We start from the raw sequence: 20,335 nt of genomic DNA on the forward strand, positions 1-20,335 counted from the left end.
TATATATATATATATATATATATATATATATATATATATATATATATATATTGTTGCGTTTTCAAGTGTTTTATGTTTGTGATTTAGTAAGGGTAATGTTTTGACCATTTCATTTGACTCTTAACATATATTTTATAAGTAATTTGGTCTTTTGTGAACTGTCGTCATCAAGGTTACAATGTTGATTTTATTTTACATTTGATTTTGGTCAGATAGGCCTGCAGCGTTATTGACCACTAAGAGGGTGATTTATTTAATTCTACAATATGGTGTTTTATATGGTTTTGTTCATTGTTACTAATGTTCTATGTAAAGAGTTGTCGTGTGTTGTGATGCAAATTGGTGTTAATGCCGTTATGACGCTACAAAAGAGTTGCAATGTGTACTGCCCGCTGTGGGCCAGTTCCTCAAGAGATGCTCTAGTGACTGACGCTAGAGGTTGTAGGCTTTAGCCTCCTTGTTAGAACGTCCGACGCTCATGCTGGCGAACCTGGGTTCGCGTCCCGCTTGGAGCAAGCGGTTCGAACAGGAGGGGTTACACGGGCATCCAGTATGGTTTTCTGGCCTTGTGGAATGTGTAGCTCTCATGAAATCCAAAAGGAGGTAATATTTGGAATGACATTTCAAAATGTCTCACTTGCAACATTTGATATGTTATTTATTTTCTATTGTGAATAAGAAATAAGTTAATGAGATTTGTAAATTATTGCATTCCTTTTTTATTCACAATTTGTACAGTGTCCCAAATTGCCCCAAATAAAGTGATTTGGAATCGAGTTTTAATTGGTCAGTTGATTGGTTGGATGGCTGCTTGCATAGTTATATAATTGTTCAGTTGGTTTGATGGATGGCTGGTTGTTTATTTCTTTATTCGTCACACTATATGTGCAGAAAACATTAATATTTTGACCAATAAAATAACAAACTGAACCGTTTGTGTAAGTTTAGAACGTGAAACACTTTAGCACACAATACCATGATGAACAAATAAAGGATTGTTTATAATAATTACAGTTTCTGAGTATTATAGTGAATGTCTGCAGTTTCTATTATTCAGAAATTCATACCAAAGTTACATCCTGATTCCAGGTAATGTTAACTGCTGGAAGTACTGGTGTAGTTGGTTAAACCACATTGATCACAAGTAACATTATTACCGCACCTGTTTAATGACTAACCGGCATACATCAGTGTTTCCCAACCTTTTTTTCAGTCATGGCACCCTTTGGTTCGGTTTGTATCACGGCTTTAGGTTCACGGTTTCAGTACGGTTGGGTATTTGCCATGCTCAGGGACAGAAAGAACTACTGTCAAATAAAAATAAAGAAAATAGGAACAAAAAACTTAAATACAAGCAGCAATAAATACTATTGAGCAAAGATACTGATAAAATGAACAATGCTTTTCAGGTTTTTCAGGTACGTCTAACAGTTTTTAGGTAGAGAAATTGAATAAATTAATCAAATGTAAAATAACTGCACATTTAACTGTTTAAATTAAAGATTAATCCTCATTAATCTTACAAAAGCTCTTCAATCAAGAGCAGTGAGTGATGTCTTTATCTTTTGTTTGACATTAAACAGACAGCAGTAAAGGCTACTGCCCCTTTAAGACCTAATGCACGGATATGCATGTTGATATACTTTTTGCGTGAACTTGTCCGTTAAAGCACAAGACGCGCGTTTGGACGAGCACACAGAGACAGATCTTCTCACACTGCATTCGCATCTAGTGAATATACCCGGGTGATGACGGCGAAAATGACTGGTCATACGGCAGCACTCGCATGCATTGAACACAGTTTACGAAGACAGACCGTTTTACCCACGTTTTTTATTTTTTATTATCGCTGTGGTAGTGTAGCCTATCACTGAGGAGCCAGCACGTGTAGGCTATCCATCAACAGAACCATACATAAAGCATTATTTTTCAAGTTACAACCCATATTAAAGATGCGTCATCAGATGTGAGATGGGAAACACTGATGTACAATATTTAATCTCTAGAAAATTTAACAACCTAATTTCAACGTAACAAAAAAAAGGGGGGACATTTAATCTTCAAGTTAATCAAAGAGATTCAGGTGTGTATTTAAGATAAGCTGGTCTGAACGCAACCAAATGTTTTTCTAACACTGACTTGTCAATGAAAGCTATATTTAACTTGAAATGTCTGAAAAATGCGGAAAAACAGTGAGACAAATGCCACAAATGTCAGTCTAAAAATATACATAAACCAACAATTACAACAAAACCTAAAATCGCCATTCATTTTAATGGGACAGACAGATCAGTGAAAGACTGATGGTGAAAGGGGCATTTAAAAGAGCTCAATGATGACACAAATGTCTTTTATAGAGCAGCTTTACAATAATTTGGCATCATTAACATGATTATTACATGTTTACTTCAGTGAAGCTGCTTGGAAATATATTTGACTTTAAAAAATCCGGTCCGACTTGTTTTGGTGGTCATAAATCATTTGGATGACTGCCTCAGCAAACAAATGTGGTGAACTGTAATTCTGTTGAACGATCTGAGCAATTCATTTATTACTGGTGTTGTGGGTCTGAGGTTTGGTGCACCTGCCCTCTAGTGGTGACAGAAAGAACATAATGGGTGGGAAATGACTATCTGTAGAGTGAATCAAGTAATCATAAACGACTGTGATTGGTCCGCCCTGACCAGTGCTGAGAAAAGGAGTCATGTGACTGCTGTTTGTGTGCTATTTTTACATCCACCGAACTGAACATATACAATAAGACATAAGTATACATATTTGAAATGTAAGAACCCATCATACCTGAGCAGTTTCTGATTTAAATTGAGCAATAATAGAGAATAATAATAAATAAGAGAATGAAAATAAACATCTGTTATAACTATCACAATATGTAACATGGCACTATGTTGATGATTGCATAGGATATAAAAGAGTTACTCATCATCTCGTACCACGAGACTCAGCCTAACCTAGCAAACTACTGTCTAATGACATTTGGCAAACAGCGGAAATATGATACACGCTAGCGGACAAAAGTTTGGAATACTTAAGCTGTTCTTTTCTGCTCATTAATCTGATCATAAACCCAGTAAATCAGTGAGTGTAAATCATCATCTATATGGGAATATATAGTAAAGTGTCATTTATATCTGTGATCAAAGCTGAATTTATCCTCATTACTGGTCAATCTTTAGGAATTATAATAATAATGCATACATAATGAACAAATTATACATAAGTAAGGAAGAAATGACTCCAGGCCTTTGAATTATTAGAAAAATAATCCACATCCACATCGTGACCGCATCTCCACCTCGGGTGTGCATTATTTTTTTTAATAATTCAATGGCCCGGAGTCAATTATTCCACTTATACTACGGTTACCACACCACACCAAACGCTATTGTGAGTAGTGATTAAAAATCAAAAAATCAGTGATTTAAAGTGATTAAAAATCATTTAGTGATTTCTTCTTGATAACAATCTACTGCGATTATTAATGAAGTTATTAGAGAGAGAGAGAGAGAGAGAGAGAGAGAGAGAGAGAGAGAGAGAGAGAGAGAGAGAGAGAGAGAGAGAGAGAGAGAGAGAGCTCAGACTGTGCTCACACTGCCCTGGTGGAGTCGTAGAGGTCGAGCTGCACTTCCTCACCCAGTGCAAATATAACAACATCAGAGAAATATATTTCACCCAAATCACTCAAATGTTCCCCGAATTCCTGCAAACCAGTGACAGCGACCAACTCTGTTATATCTCAGGAGAAGAAGAGAAATGTCTCCACTGCCATATAATGAGGGGCAAAGGCTGAACCCTCCTCATTCTCTTCACTGCTCTCTGTAACCCTTTACCCTGTATTTTACAACCTGTTGATTTATGTCAATATATATGTACAATATAGCAATGTATAGGTTATGTTTTCTTTTTCCTTTCTTCCCTTTTTTATTATATTTTGTATTTATCTATCTATACCTGTATAACTTGTTACATGTTTAATGCTTTGGCAACATTGTACTATCCGACAGTCATGCCAATAAAGCTGAATTGAATTGGAGAGAGAGAGAGAGAGAGAGAGAGAGAGAGAGAGAGAGAGAGAGAGAGAGAGAGAGAGAGAATTAGGCTACCTCTGTGCGTCTCTAAACAGCGCTGTTATAACCTCGCTAGTGAAAAACTGTTATTTGTAGCCTTTAAGTTGCTTTATGTTGTTTTCCGTTATTACTGTATCCTGTAATTTCCGTTATTCCACCTAACTATGCGAAGTGATATGGAAGTGTAATGCGGTCACGAGAGCTGCCTGAACTACGCTCGCTGTGCGTTTCCCAGAAAATAATTGCACGGCTCAGAACATTAATCAGCCAATCAGATTCAAGCATTCAACGGGCCCCGTAGTATAAATAAAAATATTCCAAACTTTTGACCGCGAGTGAATTCTATACGTATATAATTACTTTATGCACGTTTATCCAAAGCAACTTGCAAACAAATCGTATCCAAATGATTAATATGTAATCTTGCTCAGCATTATCGTCTATGCTTATTCCTCTAGCTTTGACTGTTCTGATCCTCGTTCTTCCTCTTCCTCTTCCTCCTCATCTTCCTCTTCCTCCTCTTCCATCTCAACGCCGTCCAGGGTTTTCTGCAGCTGCTGTTGGATTCTCTTCAGCTCCTGCAGTCCATCTCGGAGCTCCTTGCAAACCTCCCTAATCTTGGCCGCGAACTCGGTCTTAGCGCCCTTGCGCAGCTCCAGCGATCCCTTGGCCAGGAAGAAGACGTCGAGCGCGAGGAAGAGGCCGGACATGACTCCGCTGGTGATGCTGATGACCTGCGCCGCTTTGGCCGCTCCTCCCGCCACGCTGAGCACCTGGACCGTGTTGATGAGGTTCTCCGTGTTTACGAGCAACGCTTTCCCGGCCCGGCCGCCCTCCTTCAGAACATGCTTGACATTCTGGTTCAGAGCTTTTCTGGAGATGCTGTCCACGTACTGCTCGAAGTTCCACTCCTCCAGAGTCGCCATCCCGGCCTGGAGAGACAGAAACCACGGAAGAGAGACATGGCGAGGAGATATTTATTACAGGGTTTTTGTTTCAATTGCTAAATGACAGTGAGCACGACTGGAGGCACATTAACTACAGTCTGCACTACCAACATTCACCCGAGCTAAACACTTCACATCACCTGCAAAACTCATTCCAGGCAACACAACTCTTAACACATGGCTCAAAACAGGCTCAGTGCAGCCAAACACTATGCACAACACACACTCGAATAACACACACACTGAGATACACACTGAGATAACACACACTTTAAGATAACACACACACTGAGATACACACTGAGATAACACACACTTTAAGATAACACACACACTGAGATACACACTGAGATAACACACACTCAAATAACACACACACTGAGATACACACTGAGATAACACAAACACTGAGATACACACTGAGATAACACACACTCAAATAACACACACACTGAGATACACACTGAGATAACACAAACACTGAGATACACACTGAGATAACACACATTAAGATAACACACACAGAGAGATAACACACACACACTGAAATTACACACACACTGAAATAACACACACTGAGATAACACACACACTGAATTAACACACACAGAGATAACACACACACTGAAATAACACACACTGAGATAACACACACACTGAAATAACACACACACTGAAATAACACACACTGAGATAACACACACTGAAATCTATCTATCTATCCATCCATCCATCCATCTATTTTTTTAAAGCAATTTAAACTTGTTATTGCATCTAGTTCCAAGAAAATGTTTCTCATACTAAAGTACTAAAGTAACAATAAATTAATAATAATTATAATAAAACTGTATAGATTAAAAATAAGTTGAAACAGGTCTGAAAATGTTTCATGTCATAAGCTGTAATGCTTCTCCTGTCCTCAAGGGGGCTCTAGAGAGGTTTCTAAAGGAAATGCTGTCGTTTAAAGAGAGACAAGGAAGAGTGTTTAATGGAGGTACTGGCACATTTTGTAATTCTATGTTTGTTTTCTGTGTTCAAGTGGATATTTAGATTTTGTTTTGCATATTTCTTCAGAGGGTTTTCTTTCGGCCTCATTCATTGAAAAGGATACTTCATCTGGACTATGATATGATCTTTGTCTGCACTGATCACTGAACGTTGGGCCACTGTGTTGAACTGTTGGAATGTGGTAAAGATACTCTGATTATTTGCGGTTCATAACATGTTGTGGTTTTTGATGAAATGTTCCAGAAAATAATAACCAGATGTGTATTGTGAATTTTTCTTTGAATGTGATGTTTTGTTTATATTGTTGCTGTTTGGGGTATCTACTCTTTAAACCTTTTCATTTATATATGTGACCAGAGTGTTATAAAGTCAAAACATTATAAAACAAGCAGTAAAATATCTAAAACAGAACATAATGTTAAGTAAAAAATAAAGTATAGAATTATGGTTAGTATTAACAAAACCTTAAACCATAAAAAATACTTTTAAAGTATTTTAAATATTTTCTTTCAGTTTGTTTATTTAAAATTATTTATTTTTATCTTGTTGCAAAGGCAAAATTTCTTATGTATGTTCAGTTTAAAAACAAGCAACAAAATGACAATCTGACTAAAATTAAAAACTAACTCAATACTTTAATACATAATTTATACCAAAATATATATTGTAATAACTTCCCATTTAATCTCCAGATTACCGTGCACTGTACCCGAATTCTCAAAATGCTTTTATGAGTATTAGAACTTATTGTTTTAAGTTAAATCTTTAGTCATCAGAATAATTTCATTATTATGAGTTTTATGAACGCGTTTCTTTTCATTTAGACAAACCAAAATTTTTCTGAAACTGTCATGGGATTTATATTTCCCAGCCTACTTTGCCATGACACTTAAAAAGTAAATGCCAAATCAAATGTTATATTGGTTGCAAAATTAATGTTCAGTGGTAGATTTAGTAGTGTTTGATGTTTTGCTTTAGAAGAGTTTCTATTATATTGTGTTTTGGTGATGAGAGTGCATTAGCTTTTTTATGAACAGATTTATGTTAAATGTTTAATATTGCTTTACTCATTCAACAAGTGCTACGCTAGTACTATTAAAGCATTGTGCTACCAGTTAGCTTTTTTTTTAATTAGCCAGTTAAAGCTAGCCAAGTTTCCACTACTAAAAATATTTAAGTTGATAATTGTGAGTAAAATGTCTGAATTAGCTTACTTGAATATTTAAAGTTAAAGGGTAAGTTCACTCAAAAATGAAAATTGTCATTAATTACTTACCCTCATGTCGTTTGACACCAGTAAGGCCTCCGTTCATCCTCTGAACACAATTTTTGTCGTTCATAATTCGGATCGCGTGTCAAACTGCTGAAATCACTGACTTTGGCAATCCGAATCTTGAATCGATTCGCTGATTCATAACGGTTAGAAGCTGTGTTTTGAATTTGGCCCATCACTATATAAGTCTTTTTTTTTTTTTTTGCGCACTAACTCTATTCTGGCCTCTTCATCAATGATTGTAGAGCTGCTGTAGTGAGATGGGCTTTGTAACGACGTCTTTAGTGCCTTTATGGGTCTTGAGAGAGGAAATGACATTGGTGTCAATGAAGGCCTTTCTGAGCCATCGGATTTCAACACTAATATCTTCATCTGTGTGTGAAGATGAGCGGAGGTCTGACGGCTGGCCAACCACAGGAGGAATTAATCACACAATTTACACTTCTGGGTGAACTAACCCTTTAAGAGCAATTCAACTTTACTTAAAGCTCCACTGTGTGATATTTTCCCCATCTAGCGGTGTAAAGGTATTTGACCGTCCAGTGAATATTAGTTTCTGTTCCTCTCAATTCTGATTTCGTTTTAAATCCTACGGTGGCTGATTTAGTCCAAGATTAACATGGCTTGCAGTTCAACCTCGTCCATGAGTGGCATCGAGTGTTAAACGCGAAAGGCGAAGCTTGAATTTACGGGTATGTCCCTCTTTGGCTACTGTACTTTCAAGATGGAGGAGCAACATGGCGGCCGGCATCCGAACCCTCACCCGTATGTTTTCTCAACGGCATATTATAAACTTACGAGAATAAACTAAAAATGTTACACAGTGTAGCTTTAAACCTAATTTCTTAACTTAATTTAAAAAAATGATTTAGCTGATTGTATACTACAAGAAGATTGGTCACTGATACTTCTACTGATTTCTCTATGAAATATAATTTTCTCTCTCAAAATTAGCCATTATAGCCATTCGAAATTACAGTATGTCACAGACAGGAGATTCACAGATGTTTTACGTTTATGTTTTAAACTGAAAAACAATTAATCACATGCATTAACATCTTAATTTTGACAGCACTAAAACAACGCGTCTGACCTGCAGAAAGTCCAGGCATTCTTTAATATCCTGAATTTCGTGCTGATAGTCTTGGATCATCTTCTCCACCTTCTTCCGGTCCGTGTTGGAGTGAACCGTGTCTGTGATGTTTGCCGAGGCTGAGGTCACGCCCCCAGCGGTCGCCACGCCGATGCCCACCGCCGTCACGATGAGGGAAGTCCCGAAAGTGAAGGGCGCCAGAACCAGGCCGGTGATGGTGGTGATGGATCCGGCTACGCTGGCCACCCCGCCGCCCACGCTAGCGGTCACCGTCTTCTTGTGGAAGCTGTCCGCCGAATCCGCTAAAGCCAGGAGCTCGTGTATCCGCTGCTCCAGCGACGCCTCCCGCTGGTTCAGCAGGTGAACGAACAACTTGGCAGCCATGAAGACCCGGTTGGCAACAGCTTCGATCGCTCTGGCAGACAGAGACATGTTTCACTTAAAGGGTTAGTTCACCCCAAAAAAATTATTCTGTCTTTAATTACTTACCCTCACGCCATTCGACACCCATCAGTTCTCCGTTCATCTTCACACACAGATGAAGATATTAGTGTTAAAATCCGATGGCTCAGAAAGGCCTTCATTGACACCAATGTCATTTCCTCTCTCAAGACCCATAAAGGCACTAAAGACGTCGTTACAAAGCCCATCTCACTACAGCGGCTCTACAATCATTTATGAAGAGGCCAGAATAGTTTTTCTGCGCAAAAAAACAACTAATTGACTTTATAGTGATGGTCAGGTTTCAAAACAAAGCTTCGAACCTTTATGAATCAGTGAATCGGTGTCAAACCGCCAAACTGCTGAAATCACATGACTTTGGTGATCTGTAGCTTCATAACTGTTCAAAGCTTTGTTTTGAAATCGGCCATCACTTTATAAGTCAAAAAATATTCTTCATAAAATGATTGTAGAGCCGCTGTAGTGAGATGGGCTTTGTAACGACGTCTTTAGTGCCTTTATGGGTCTTGAGAGAGGAAATGACATTGGTGTCAATGAAGGCCTTTCTGAGCCATCGGATTTCAACACTAATATCTTCATCTGTGTGTGAAGATGAGCGGAGGTCTGACGGCTGGCCAACCACAGGAGGAATTAATCGCACAATTTACATTTTTGGGTGAACTAACTCTTTAAGTAACTAACTCGCAGTTTTATTTTTTATTGATTTTGATTTCAGTTTTAGCTTTAGTAAATTGGCATCTAAGTTTTTTTTTTTTTTTTTAGTTAATGTTTATTGTACATACAGTATTGTTCAAAATAATAGCAGTACAATGTGACTAACCAGAATAATCAAGGTTTTTCGTATATTTTTTTATTGCTACGTGGCAAACAAGTTACCAGTAGGTTCAGTAGATTCTCAGAAAACAAACAAGACCCAGCATTCATGATATGCACGCTCTTAAGGCTGTGCAATTGGGCAATTAGTTGAATTAGTTGAAAGGGGTGTGTTAAAAAAAATAGCAGTGTGGCATTCAATCACTGAGGTCATCAATTTTGTGAAGAAACAGGTGTGAATCAGGTGGCCCGTATTTAAGGATGAAGCCAACACTTGTTGAACATGCATTTGAAAGCTGAGGAAAATTAGTCGTTCAAGACATTGTTCAGAAGAACAGCGTACTTTGATTAAAAAGTTGATTAGAGAGGGGAAAACCTATAAAGAGGTGCAAAAAATGATAGGCTGTTCAGCTAAAATGATCTCCAATGCCTTAAAATAGAGAGCAAAACCAGAGAGACGTGGAAGAAAACGGAAGACAACCATCAAAATGGATAGAAGAATAACCAGAATGGCAAAGGCTCAGCCAATGATCACCTCCAGGATGATCAAAGACAGTCTGGAGTTACCTGTAAGTACTGTGACAGTTAGAAGACGTCTGTGTGAAGCTAATCTATTTTCAAGAATCCCCCGCAAAGTCCCTCTGTTAAAAAAAAGGCATGTGCAGAAGAGGTTACAATTTGCCAAAGAACACATCAACTGGCCTAAAGAGAAATGGAGGAACATTTTGTGGACTGATGAGAGTAAAATTGTTCTTTTTGGGTCCAAGGGCCACAGGCAGTTTGTGAGACGACCCCCAAACTCTGAATTCAAGCCACAGTACACAGTGAAGACAGTGAAGCATGGAGGTGCAAGCATCATGATATGGGCATGTTTCTCCTACTATGGTGTTGGGCCTATTTATCGCATACCAGGGATCATGGATCAGTTTGCATATGTTAAAATACTTGAAGAGGTCATGTTGCCCTATGCTGAAGAGGACATGCCCTTGAAACGGTTGTTTCAACAAGACAATGACCCAAAACACACTAGTAAACGGGCAAAGTCTTGGTTCCAAACCAACAAAATTAATGTTATGGAGTGGCCAGCCCAATCTCCAGACCTTAATCCAATTGAGAACTTGTGGGGTGATATCAAAAATGCTGTTTCTGAAGCAAAACCAAGAAATGTGAATGAATTGTGGAATGTTGTTAAAGAATCATGGAGTGGAATAACAGCTGAGAGGTGCCACAAGTTGGTTGACTCCATGCCACACAGATGTCAAGCAGTTTTAAAAAACTGTGGTCATACAACTAAATATTAGTTTAGTGATTCACAGGATTGCTAAATCCCAGAAAAAAAAAAAATGTTTGTACAAAATAGTTTTGAGTTTGTACAGTCAAAGGTAGACACTGCTATTTTTTTGAACACACCCCTTTCAACTAATTGCCCAATTGCACAGCCTTAAGAGCGTGCATATCATGAATGCTGGGTCTCATTTGTTTTCTGACAATCTACTGAACCTACTGGTAACTTGTTTGCCACGTAGCAATAAAAAATATACTAAAAACCTTGATTATTCTGGTTAGTCACATTGTACTGCTATTATTTTGAACAAGACTGTACATTTTTACATTTGAAAATAGTTTTAGTTTTATATATGAACCCCTCGAGGTCAAACTTGCTTTTTTTCTTGTCAGTGTGAAAGAGACTCAATACTCGTTTGATTTTGGTCATTCAGGCAAGTTTTATACATCATTTTCATCTGTTAAGTTACTACTTTTATTTGTGTACATTCACAATAAAAACTAAATGTTGTGCTTATTGCTTAATGAGAAAAAACTAACATGATGCGCAATCTGCAGCCTCTCTCTCAATGACGTTCATTCAGAAAGGCGTCAGAAAATGAACTGTAACTCAGTGAATTCTTGTCACACAAACATGAGAAACATGTCTTAAGAAACATTGAAATGTCAGGTTTTAAATATTGTCAATCAGATCGAAAACAAATATTCTCTGTTTATGTAATCCCTTTGAAAAGAAAGCTGTCGGTTGCTCGCAAGCCTCTTCATTAGTGTTAATGCGGCCACGCCCACGGAGCTCGCATACTTTTGAAATTCAAATCCTGGTGGGGTCCATGAGACCAGAGTCAATGCCCACATCAACTCAAACACATCAAGAGTTGAGCATGTACGTTTCATCGTTTTGAGACACGGTGAGGAATAATCCTGGGATAATTTACCTCAGAAAGAAGCTATTTCTAAAAGCAACGGATTCAGATGCTGATTACAAGGTAAGTTTATGATGTTAGTTTCTGTAAATATTAAACTGCAAAAGAGTTTAAATATGAATCCTGCTGCAACATAAAATGTCAGACGCAAGACTGTTTGGACAAGATTTGGACAGATTACGAAGTGTTAACTGTAAAATATCTAGTGTCACATCAATAAAGCTTTTGTTTTGCAAATAATTCTGTTTTACATCACCAAAATAAATTATATTTTAAAGTATATTAAAATAAACAACCATTATTTTAAATTTCACAATATTAATGTTTTTTTCAGTATTTTAGATCAAATAAATGCAGGCTTAATGAGCATGAGACTTTCAGAAACATAGAAATAGTAATGTGTCCAATCTTAATCATCAAACTAACCAACTAACTAATGATCTAAATAACTAAGTAACCAACTAACTGACCAAACCTCTAACTAATTAACTAACAACTAAGTGACTAAACATCGAACTAACTAAATAAACCTATAACAACTAACTGACTAAACTTATTAAGTAAACATCTAACAACTAACTGACTTAACTAATTAAGTAAACATCTTACAACTGACTTAACTAATTAAGTAAACATCTAACAACTAACTGACTAAACTTATTAAGTAAACATCTAACAACTAACTGACTTAACTAATTAAGTAAACATCTTACAACTGACTTAACTAATTAAGTAAACATCTAACAACTAACTGACTTAACTAATTAAGTAAACATCTTACAACTGACTTAACTAATTAAGTAAACATCTTACAACTGACTTAACTAATTAAGTAAACATCTAACAACTAACTGACTTAACTAATTAAGTAAACATCTAACAACTAACTGACTTAACTAATTAAGTAAACATCTTACAACTGACTTAACTAATTAAGTAAACATCTAACAACTAACTGACTTAACTAATTAAGTAAACATCTTACAACTGACTTAACTAATTAAGTAAACATCTAACAACTAACTGACTTAACTAATTAAGTAAACATCTTACAACTGACTTAACTAATTAAGTAAACATCTAACAACTAACTGACTAAACTTATTAAGTAAACATCTAACAACTAACTGACTTAACTAATTAAGTAAACATCTTACAACTGACTTAACTAATTAAGTAAACATCTAACAACTAACTGACTAAACTAATTAAGTAAACATCTAACAACTAACTGACTTAACTAATTAAGTAAACATCTAACAACTAACTGACTTAACTAATTAAGTAAACATCTAACAACTAACTGACTTAACTAATTAAGTAAACATCTAACAACTAACTGACTTAACTAATTAAGTAAACATCTTACAACTGACTTAACTAATTAAGTAAACATCTAACAACTAACTGACTTAACTAATTAAGTAAACATCTTACAACTGACTTAACTAATTAAGTAAACATCTAACAACTAACTGACTTAACTAATTAAGTAAACATCTTACAACTGACTTAACTAATTAAGTAAACATCTAACAACTAACTGACTTAACTAATTAAGTAAACATCTTACAACTGACTTAACTAATTAAGTAAACATCTAACAACTAACTGACTAAACTTATTAAGTAAACATCTAACAACTAACTGACTTAACTAATTAAGTAAACATCTTACAACTGACTTAACTAATTAAGTAAACATCTAACAACTAACTGACTTAACTAATTAAGTAAACATCTTACAACTGACTTAACTAATTAAGTAAACATCTTACAACTGACTTAACTAATTAAGTAAACATCTAACAACTAACTGACTTAACTAATTAAGTAAACATCTAACAACTAACTGACTTAACTAATTAAGTAAACATCTTACAACTGACTTAACTAATTAAGTAAACATCTAACAACTAACTGACTTAACTAATTAAGTAAACATCTTACAACTGACTTAACTAATTAAGTAAACATCTAACAACTAACTGACTTAACTAATTAAGTAAACATCTAACAACTAACTGACTTAACTAATTAAGTAAACATCTAACAACTAACTGACTTAACTAATTAAGTAAACATCTTACAACTGACTTAACTAATTAAGTAAACATCTAACAACTAACTGACTTAACTAATTAAGTAAACATCTTACAACTGACTTAACTAATTAAGTAAACATCTAACAACTAACTGACTTAACTAATTAAGTAAACATCTAACAACTAACTGACTTAACTAATTAAGTAAACATCTTACAACTGACTTAACTAATTAAGTAAACATCTAACAACTAACTGACTTAACTAATTAAGTAAACATCTAACAACTAACTGACTTAACTAATTAAGTAAACATCTAACAACTAACTGACTTAACTAATTAAGTAAACATCTTACAACTGACTTAACTAATTAAGTAAACATCTAACAACTAACTGACTTAACTAATTAAGTAAACATCTTACAACTGACTTAACTAATTAAGTAAACATCTAACAACTAACTGACTTAACTAATTAAGTAAACATCTTACAACTGACTTAACTAATTAAGTAAACATCTAACAACTAACTGACTTAACTAATTAAGTAAACATCTTACAACTGACTTAACTAATTAAGTAAACATCTAACAACTAACTGACTAAACTTATTAAGTAAACATCTAACAACTAACTGACTTAACTAATTAAGTAAACATCTTACAACTGACTTAACTAATTAAGTAAACATCTAACAACTAACTGACTTAACTAATTAAGTAAACATCTTACAACTGACTTAACTAATTAAGTAAACATCTTACAACTGACTTAACTAATTAAGTAAACATCTAACAACTAACTGACTTAACTAATTAAGTAAACATCTAACAACTAACTGACTTAACTAATTAAGTAAACATCTTACAACTGACTTAACTAATTAAGTAAACATCTAACAACTAACTGACTTAACTAATTAAGTAAACATCTTACAACTGACTTAACTAATTAAGTAAACATCTAACAACTAACTGACTTAACTAATTAAGTAAACATCTAACAACTAACTGACTTAACTAATTAAGTAAACATCTAACAACTAACTGACTTAACTAATTAAGTAAACATCTTACAACTGACTTAACTAATTAAGTAAACATCTAACAACTAACTGACTTAACTAATTAAGTAAACATCTTACAACTGACTTAACTAATTAAGTAAACATCTAACAACTAACTGACTTAACTAATTAAGTAAACATCTAACAACTAACTGACTTAACTAATTAAGTAAACATCTTACAACTGACTTAACTAATTAAGTAAACATCTAACAACTAACTGACTTAACTAATTAAGTAAACATCTAACAACTAACTGACTTAACTAATTAAGTAAACATCTTACAACTGACTTAACTAATTAAGTAAACATCTAACAACTAACTGACTTAACTAATTAAGTAAACATCTTACAACTGACTTAACTAATTAAGTAAACATCTAACAACTAACTGACTTAACTAATTAAGTAAACATCTAACAACTAACTGACTTAACTAATTAAGTAAACATCTTACAACTGACTTAACTAATTAAGTAAACATCTAACAACTAACTGACTTAACTAATTAAGTAAACATCTTACAACTGACTTAACTAATTAAGTAAACATCTAACTAAATAAACATCTAACAACTGTAACAGTCAATGCCTGTCACAAGATTTCTAGTACCGATGGTTATGTTCTTCCGGGCCTCTAGGGGGAGATAGGAACATACTCTGGCTGGTGTGCATGTGGGTATATAACAGGAAACTGTAGAGTAAATGTTAGGGTCTGTTTGATGCTTCCTCGGCGGTTGTTTGTAACCTTTCTTTCCAAATCCTGTTTGAGAAACTGTTGGTTTCCTGCTCAAACGTAAGTTTAAGGTTGATTTGTATTGTGTTGCTTTAAAGTTAAAATGAATTAATTGAGTTTAATTTATTGTTATTGCATTAGATGTTTTCTCTTTGTAGAGGATTTGTTTGTGAGGCACTTTTTTTGCTCTTTGACTGTGGGCAACTACATGTTCACAAACATACTGTTTGTGTTGGTGAAACCATCCTCTGCTACCATGAAACATTTCGATTAACCACACATCCAAGTGAAGGACAACAGTCTACCATATCTTCTGTAGCTCTACTCATCGACAGCTAAGACTGTTTCCTTAAATTGCTGAACTATTTATGCTCTCAGATAGGAGAACAGGACTATGTCGGATATTGTGACAACCCCCCCCCCCCCTTCACATGCACATATATGTACACATGATGAAAGCATTGAATTGTACCTATGTATTGTAAGAATGAGGGTGAATAAATAAGGGTGAAAATATTACACAACTCTTGTTTGTTCCAGAACTTTTGTTTTTAGGTCCTTTTCCACTATAATACCATTTCATTAATAATCGGTAACTGACTAAACTAATTAAGTAAACATCTAACTAACTACACATATCACAAATTAACTAACTAACTAAACAACTAATTACTTATCTAACAAACTAACAATTCATTTATGTAGTACTTAGTTATCTTTCAGAGTACATTTTTGCCATTATAAATGTTAATATTTTGAATATATATTGTAAAAAACTTTTATTTCAGTTAATTTTATTTGTATTTAACACATTTTTATTTAATAAAACAATTATAAACCTGGTTTAAATATAATACAACAAATTGTAACACTTAAAGAAAGGTATTTTTTCTTATAAAATGTAATATATATAAATGTAATATAATTATAAATCTCCCTCACCGTTCTCCATCTTCATCTTTAAACTGTTGTGACTCGTTCCATTCACCCCAACCTGACGAATAAAGCATAATTGTGACACTGCAAGACCAAACATATTTAAAACACATGTGAACTTTAAAGAACATACCTTCCACTGTTCTCCACCAATCCAGCAAACCATCTTCATCCTGTCGGTGAAAGACGAGCTCAGTTTTCTAACACCAAACACTAGTAATCAAGGACTAAACTTGAGTTTTGACTTACATCTTCATCGTCCAGAGGATTCCCGGCAGCAGTGTGAACTTCAGCAGAGCTGCTCTGGAAATCAAACAGTGAGTGACGATGCTTTCAGGCTTACAAAACACTGATCAATCAGCTTTTCAACAACGCAAGGCTGCAAACCTTTTACAATTAAACATGGGACTTTACAATTTTTACTCATGAGTTCTGCATGTAAGTGAAAGCAATAACAGGTTATTGAAGGTACAGCCAATAGTTCAGTATGTCAGTCATATTTCCAAAATGTAAAAATTTAGTGTGACACACTTTTGTCTGACTTATCTTTAACTAAATAACCAACCAACTAACTATGTAACCAACTAACTGGCTAACTATGTAACCAACTAACTAGCTAAATAAACAACTAACAAGTTAACTAACTAGCTAACTAAGTAACAAACTAATTATGTAACCAGCTAACTAACAAACTAACTGTGTAACAAGTAACTAGCTAACTAAGTAACAATTGACTAACTAGATAACTAAGTACCTAAGTACACAACTAACTGTAATCAACTAACAAATTAATTAACCAGCTAACTAAGTAACTAACTAACTAGCTAACTAACCGAGTAACCAACTATCTTGCTAACTAACAAATAACTAGCTAACTACATAACAATTGACTAACTAAATTACTAAGTAAACAGATATGTAACCAATTAATTAACCTGCTAACTAAGTAACAACTAACTAACCAAGTAATCAACCAACCAAGTGACTAAATAACCAACTAACTAAAATGTATCTGTATTGTGTCAAACATTACATTTATTAATAAGTGATTAAATGTTGAAGTAAACATTTGCTGTTATAAATTATTTTGCAGCATTTAAAAAAACTAATATAAATATTATTTTCAAAGTTTTAATTTTTATATTTTCGTACCTTTTATATATATTGCACATACCTACCTTCAAACTTTTTAATTTATCATCTCATAAACTATATCATGGCCCAGCTGTTGAATGTGACTAAGGCATGGAAATATTAAGATATTATTTACATTTACATTTAATCATTAAGCAGACGCTTTTATCCAAAGCGATTTACAAAAAAGGGGAGAGTAATAGAAGCAACGAAACAGACAAGGCCAACAACCTGTAAGAGCTGTAAGAAATCTCAATTAATTAGCACAATACACAATATTTTTTTTTTTTTTTTTTAAGACATCTACAACAAAAACTCACGTATGCAAAATGCCATAAAAATGCCATAAATGATATAAACATATAGAGCTGCTTTGAAATTTTGTGTGTTGTGGAAAGAGATCAATTTGACGATTAGATGTATATAAAGCAGCTCTCACACAATCTCAAAAGAAATCATCACATCTGATTTTGAGTCAAATGGGACCATATTTAAGATGTCATACATGTGCACATGAAGAGACGAACACACACCTGTGTGACCAAACACTCTCCATCTGTCGAGGATGAAGTGGCCTCACCTCCATCACATTCCTGCAGAAGTGATTCAGAAACACTATATGAGTATTTCATATATCAGGCTTCGCAGGGTTAATATCTTACACATGTTTATTATGAGCTGGTTTTGCAGTATAATGGAAACATATTTTGTAGATTTAGTTTGAAGGTTCAGTAAATATGCTTTTTGAGTATCATATTTGATACATTAGGGCTTTTATGGCTCATAGAGTGAAAATATGGAGGAAAAATGGCTCATTTTTATTTAAAGATTCAATTGGAGCAAACTATGTTCGCTGCATATGCTGATTTTTATTTGAAATTCTGATGCTTGTAATGTAAATCAATGAAGTCTTTATATATATGAATATCTGCCAAAATATGCCTGAGTAAGACGATATTTAAATGTGTATCATGCAATAGTGATGATTTACAGATTAACTAATAACCCTTCCTCAAGAGCCGGATGGTCATATTTGAGATTCAGGATTTTTATAATAAACCCTGTATAATCATCATGTGGTGGTCAGGGTCAATATGACCTCAAATTGAAAATGAATGGGAAAAGTCACACACATATACACAGTTTTTTCCCCCATGAGAATGATACAAATATTATTTTTCACAAAGTCTGCTGCCTCATTTATTATGGCAATTTGCATATACTCCAGAATGTTATGAAGAGTGATCCGATGGGGTCCTAGTGTCATTAAAGAGGCCACTCCGCTCCTGGAAAGACATTAGGGACAGACTGATATCCTGCAAAAGGCACAGTGATTGGACCATAATTGTAACCAACTAATTGTGTAACCAACTAAGTAACCAGCTAACTAACTAACTAACTATGTAACAACTAACTATCTAACTAAGTAACCAGTTAACTAACTAACTAAGTAAACAACTAACTATGTAACTAAGTAACCAGCTAACTAGCTAAATAAGTGACCAACTACATAACCAACTAACAAGCCACCTGTGACAACTGACTTACTATCTAACTAAATAAACAACACACTATGTATCCAACTAGCCAATTAAGTAAGTAAGTAACTAACTAACTAACTAACCGTGTAACAACTAACTAGCTAGCTAACTAAGTAATCAACTAACCGTAACCATCTATCTATCTATCTATCTATCTATCTATCTATCTATCTATCTATCTATCTATCTATCTATCTATCTATCTATCTATCTATCTATCTATCTAACTAAACATCTAACCATAACCAACTAAACAATTAAGTAACTAACTAACTAACCAACTAACCAACTAACTAACTGTGCAACAACTAACTAGCGAGAGAGTAAGTAAACAACTAACTGTAACCAAATAACCCATTAAGTAACCAGCTAAGTTACCAACTTACTAGCTAAATAAGTAACAATCTACATAACCAACTAAGCAACCAACTAACAAGCTAACTGTGACAACTAACTAACTAACTAACTAACTAACTAACTAACTAACTAACTAACTAACTAACTAACTAACTAACTAAGTAAATAACTAACTACATGACCAACTAACCAATTAAGTGGAGGTCACTCAGAACACAGCTGTAAATAATGAACGGCACAAAGTTCCTCCGAGAGCAACCATCCAAGAAGAGTTTGGTGACGAACAGTGGCTTTTCCAGCATGATGGAGCACCTATAGTGTGACTCGGGGAACAAGACATCAACATTTTGGGTCCTTGGCCAGGAAACTCAGACCTTAATTCCATTGAGAACTTGTGGTCAGTTTTTAAGAGGCAAACAAAAACCCACAAATTCTGACAAACTCAAGTATTGCTTATGTAAGAACGGGCTGCCATCAGTGGGGTGTGTCCCAGAAGTTGACTGACAGCATGCCGCGGCGAACTGCAAAGTTCTTGAGAAAGAAAGAAAGTTGAACTCTGCAAAAAGATCTAAAAACACTGACTTTGTGAAAACGTATATTTGTGTCATTCGCAAACTTTGCCCACAGCT

At 34.7% G+C, this 20,335-nt stretch overlaps 1 protein-coding gene across 3 annotated transcripts in view; it reads right to left on the reverse strand.

Annotated features, from left to right (window-relative positions):
* Positions 1–3,531: 3,531 nt before the first annotated feature.
* Positions 3,532–20,335, reverse strand: part of apold1b (apolipoprotein L domain containing 1b) — a 60,576-nt gene continuing 43,772 nt past the window's right edge. For 2 of the 3 annotated variants that reach the window (XM_067447614.1, XM_067447615.1), the window contains 6 exons: positions 18,342–18,401; positions 16,924–16,977; positions 16,808–16,847; positions 16,681–16,732; positions 8,410–8,824; positions 3,532–5,020 (listed from right to left, as the gene is read on the reverse strand). In XM_067447614.1, coding sequence (XP_067303715.1) covers positions 4,535–5,020; positions 8,410–8,824; positions 16,681–16,732; positions 16,808–16,847; positions 16,924–16,977; positions 18,342–18,401 — 1,107 coding nt within the window. In that variant the 3' untranslated portion in view covers positions 3,532–4,534. The remainder of the gene's footprint in view (positions 5,021–8,409; positions 8,825–16,680; positions 16,733–16,807; positions 16,848–16,923; positions 16,978–18,341; positions 18,402–20,335) is intronic. The other variant, XM_067447616.1, reaches the window with a different exon arrangement.

This window comes from Pseudorasbora parva, chromosome 1 (genome assembly GCF_024679245.1).
Source record: "Pseudorasbora parva isolate DD20220531a chromosome 1, ASM2467924v1, whole genome shotgun sequence".
In the NCBI taxonomy this organism is placed as follows: Eukaryota; Metazoa; Chordata; class Actinopteri; order Cypriniformes; family Gobionidae; genus Pseudorasbora; species Pseudorasbora parva.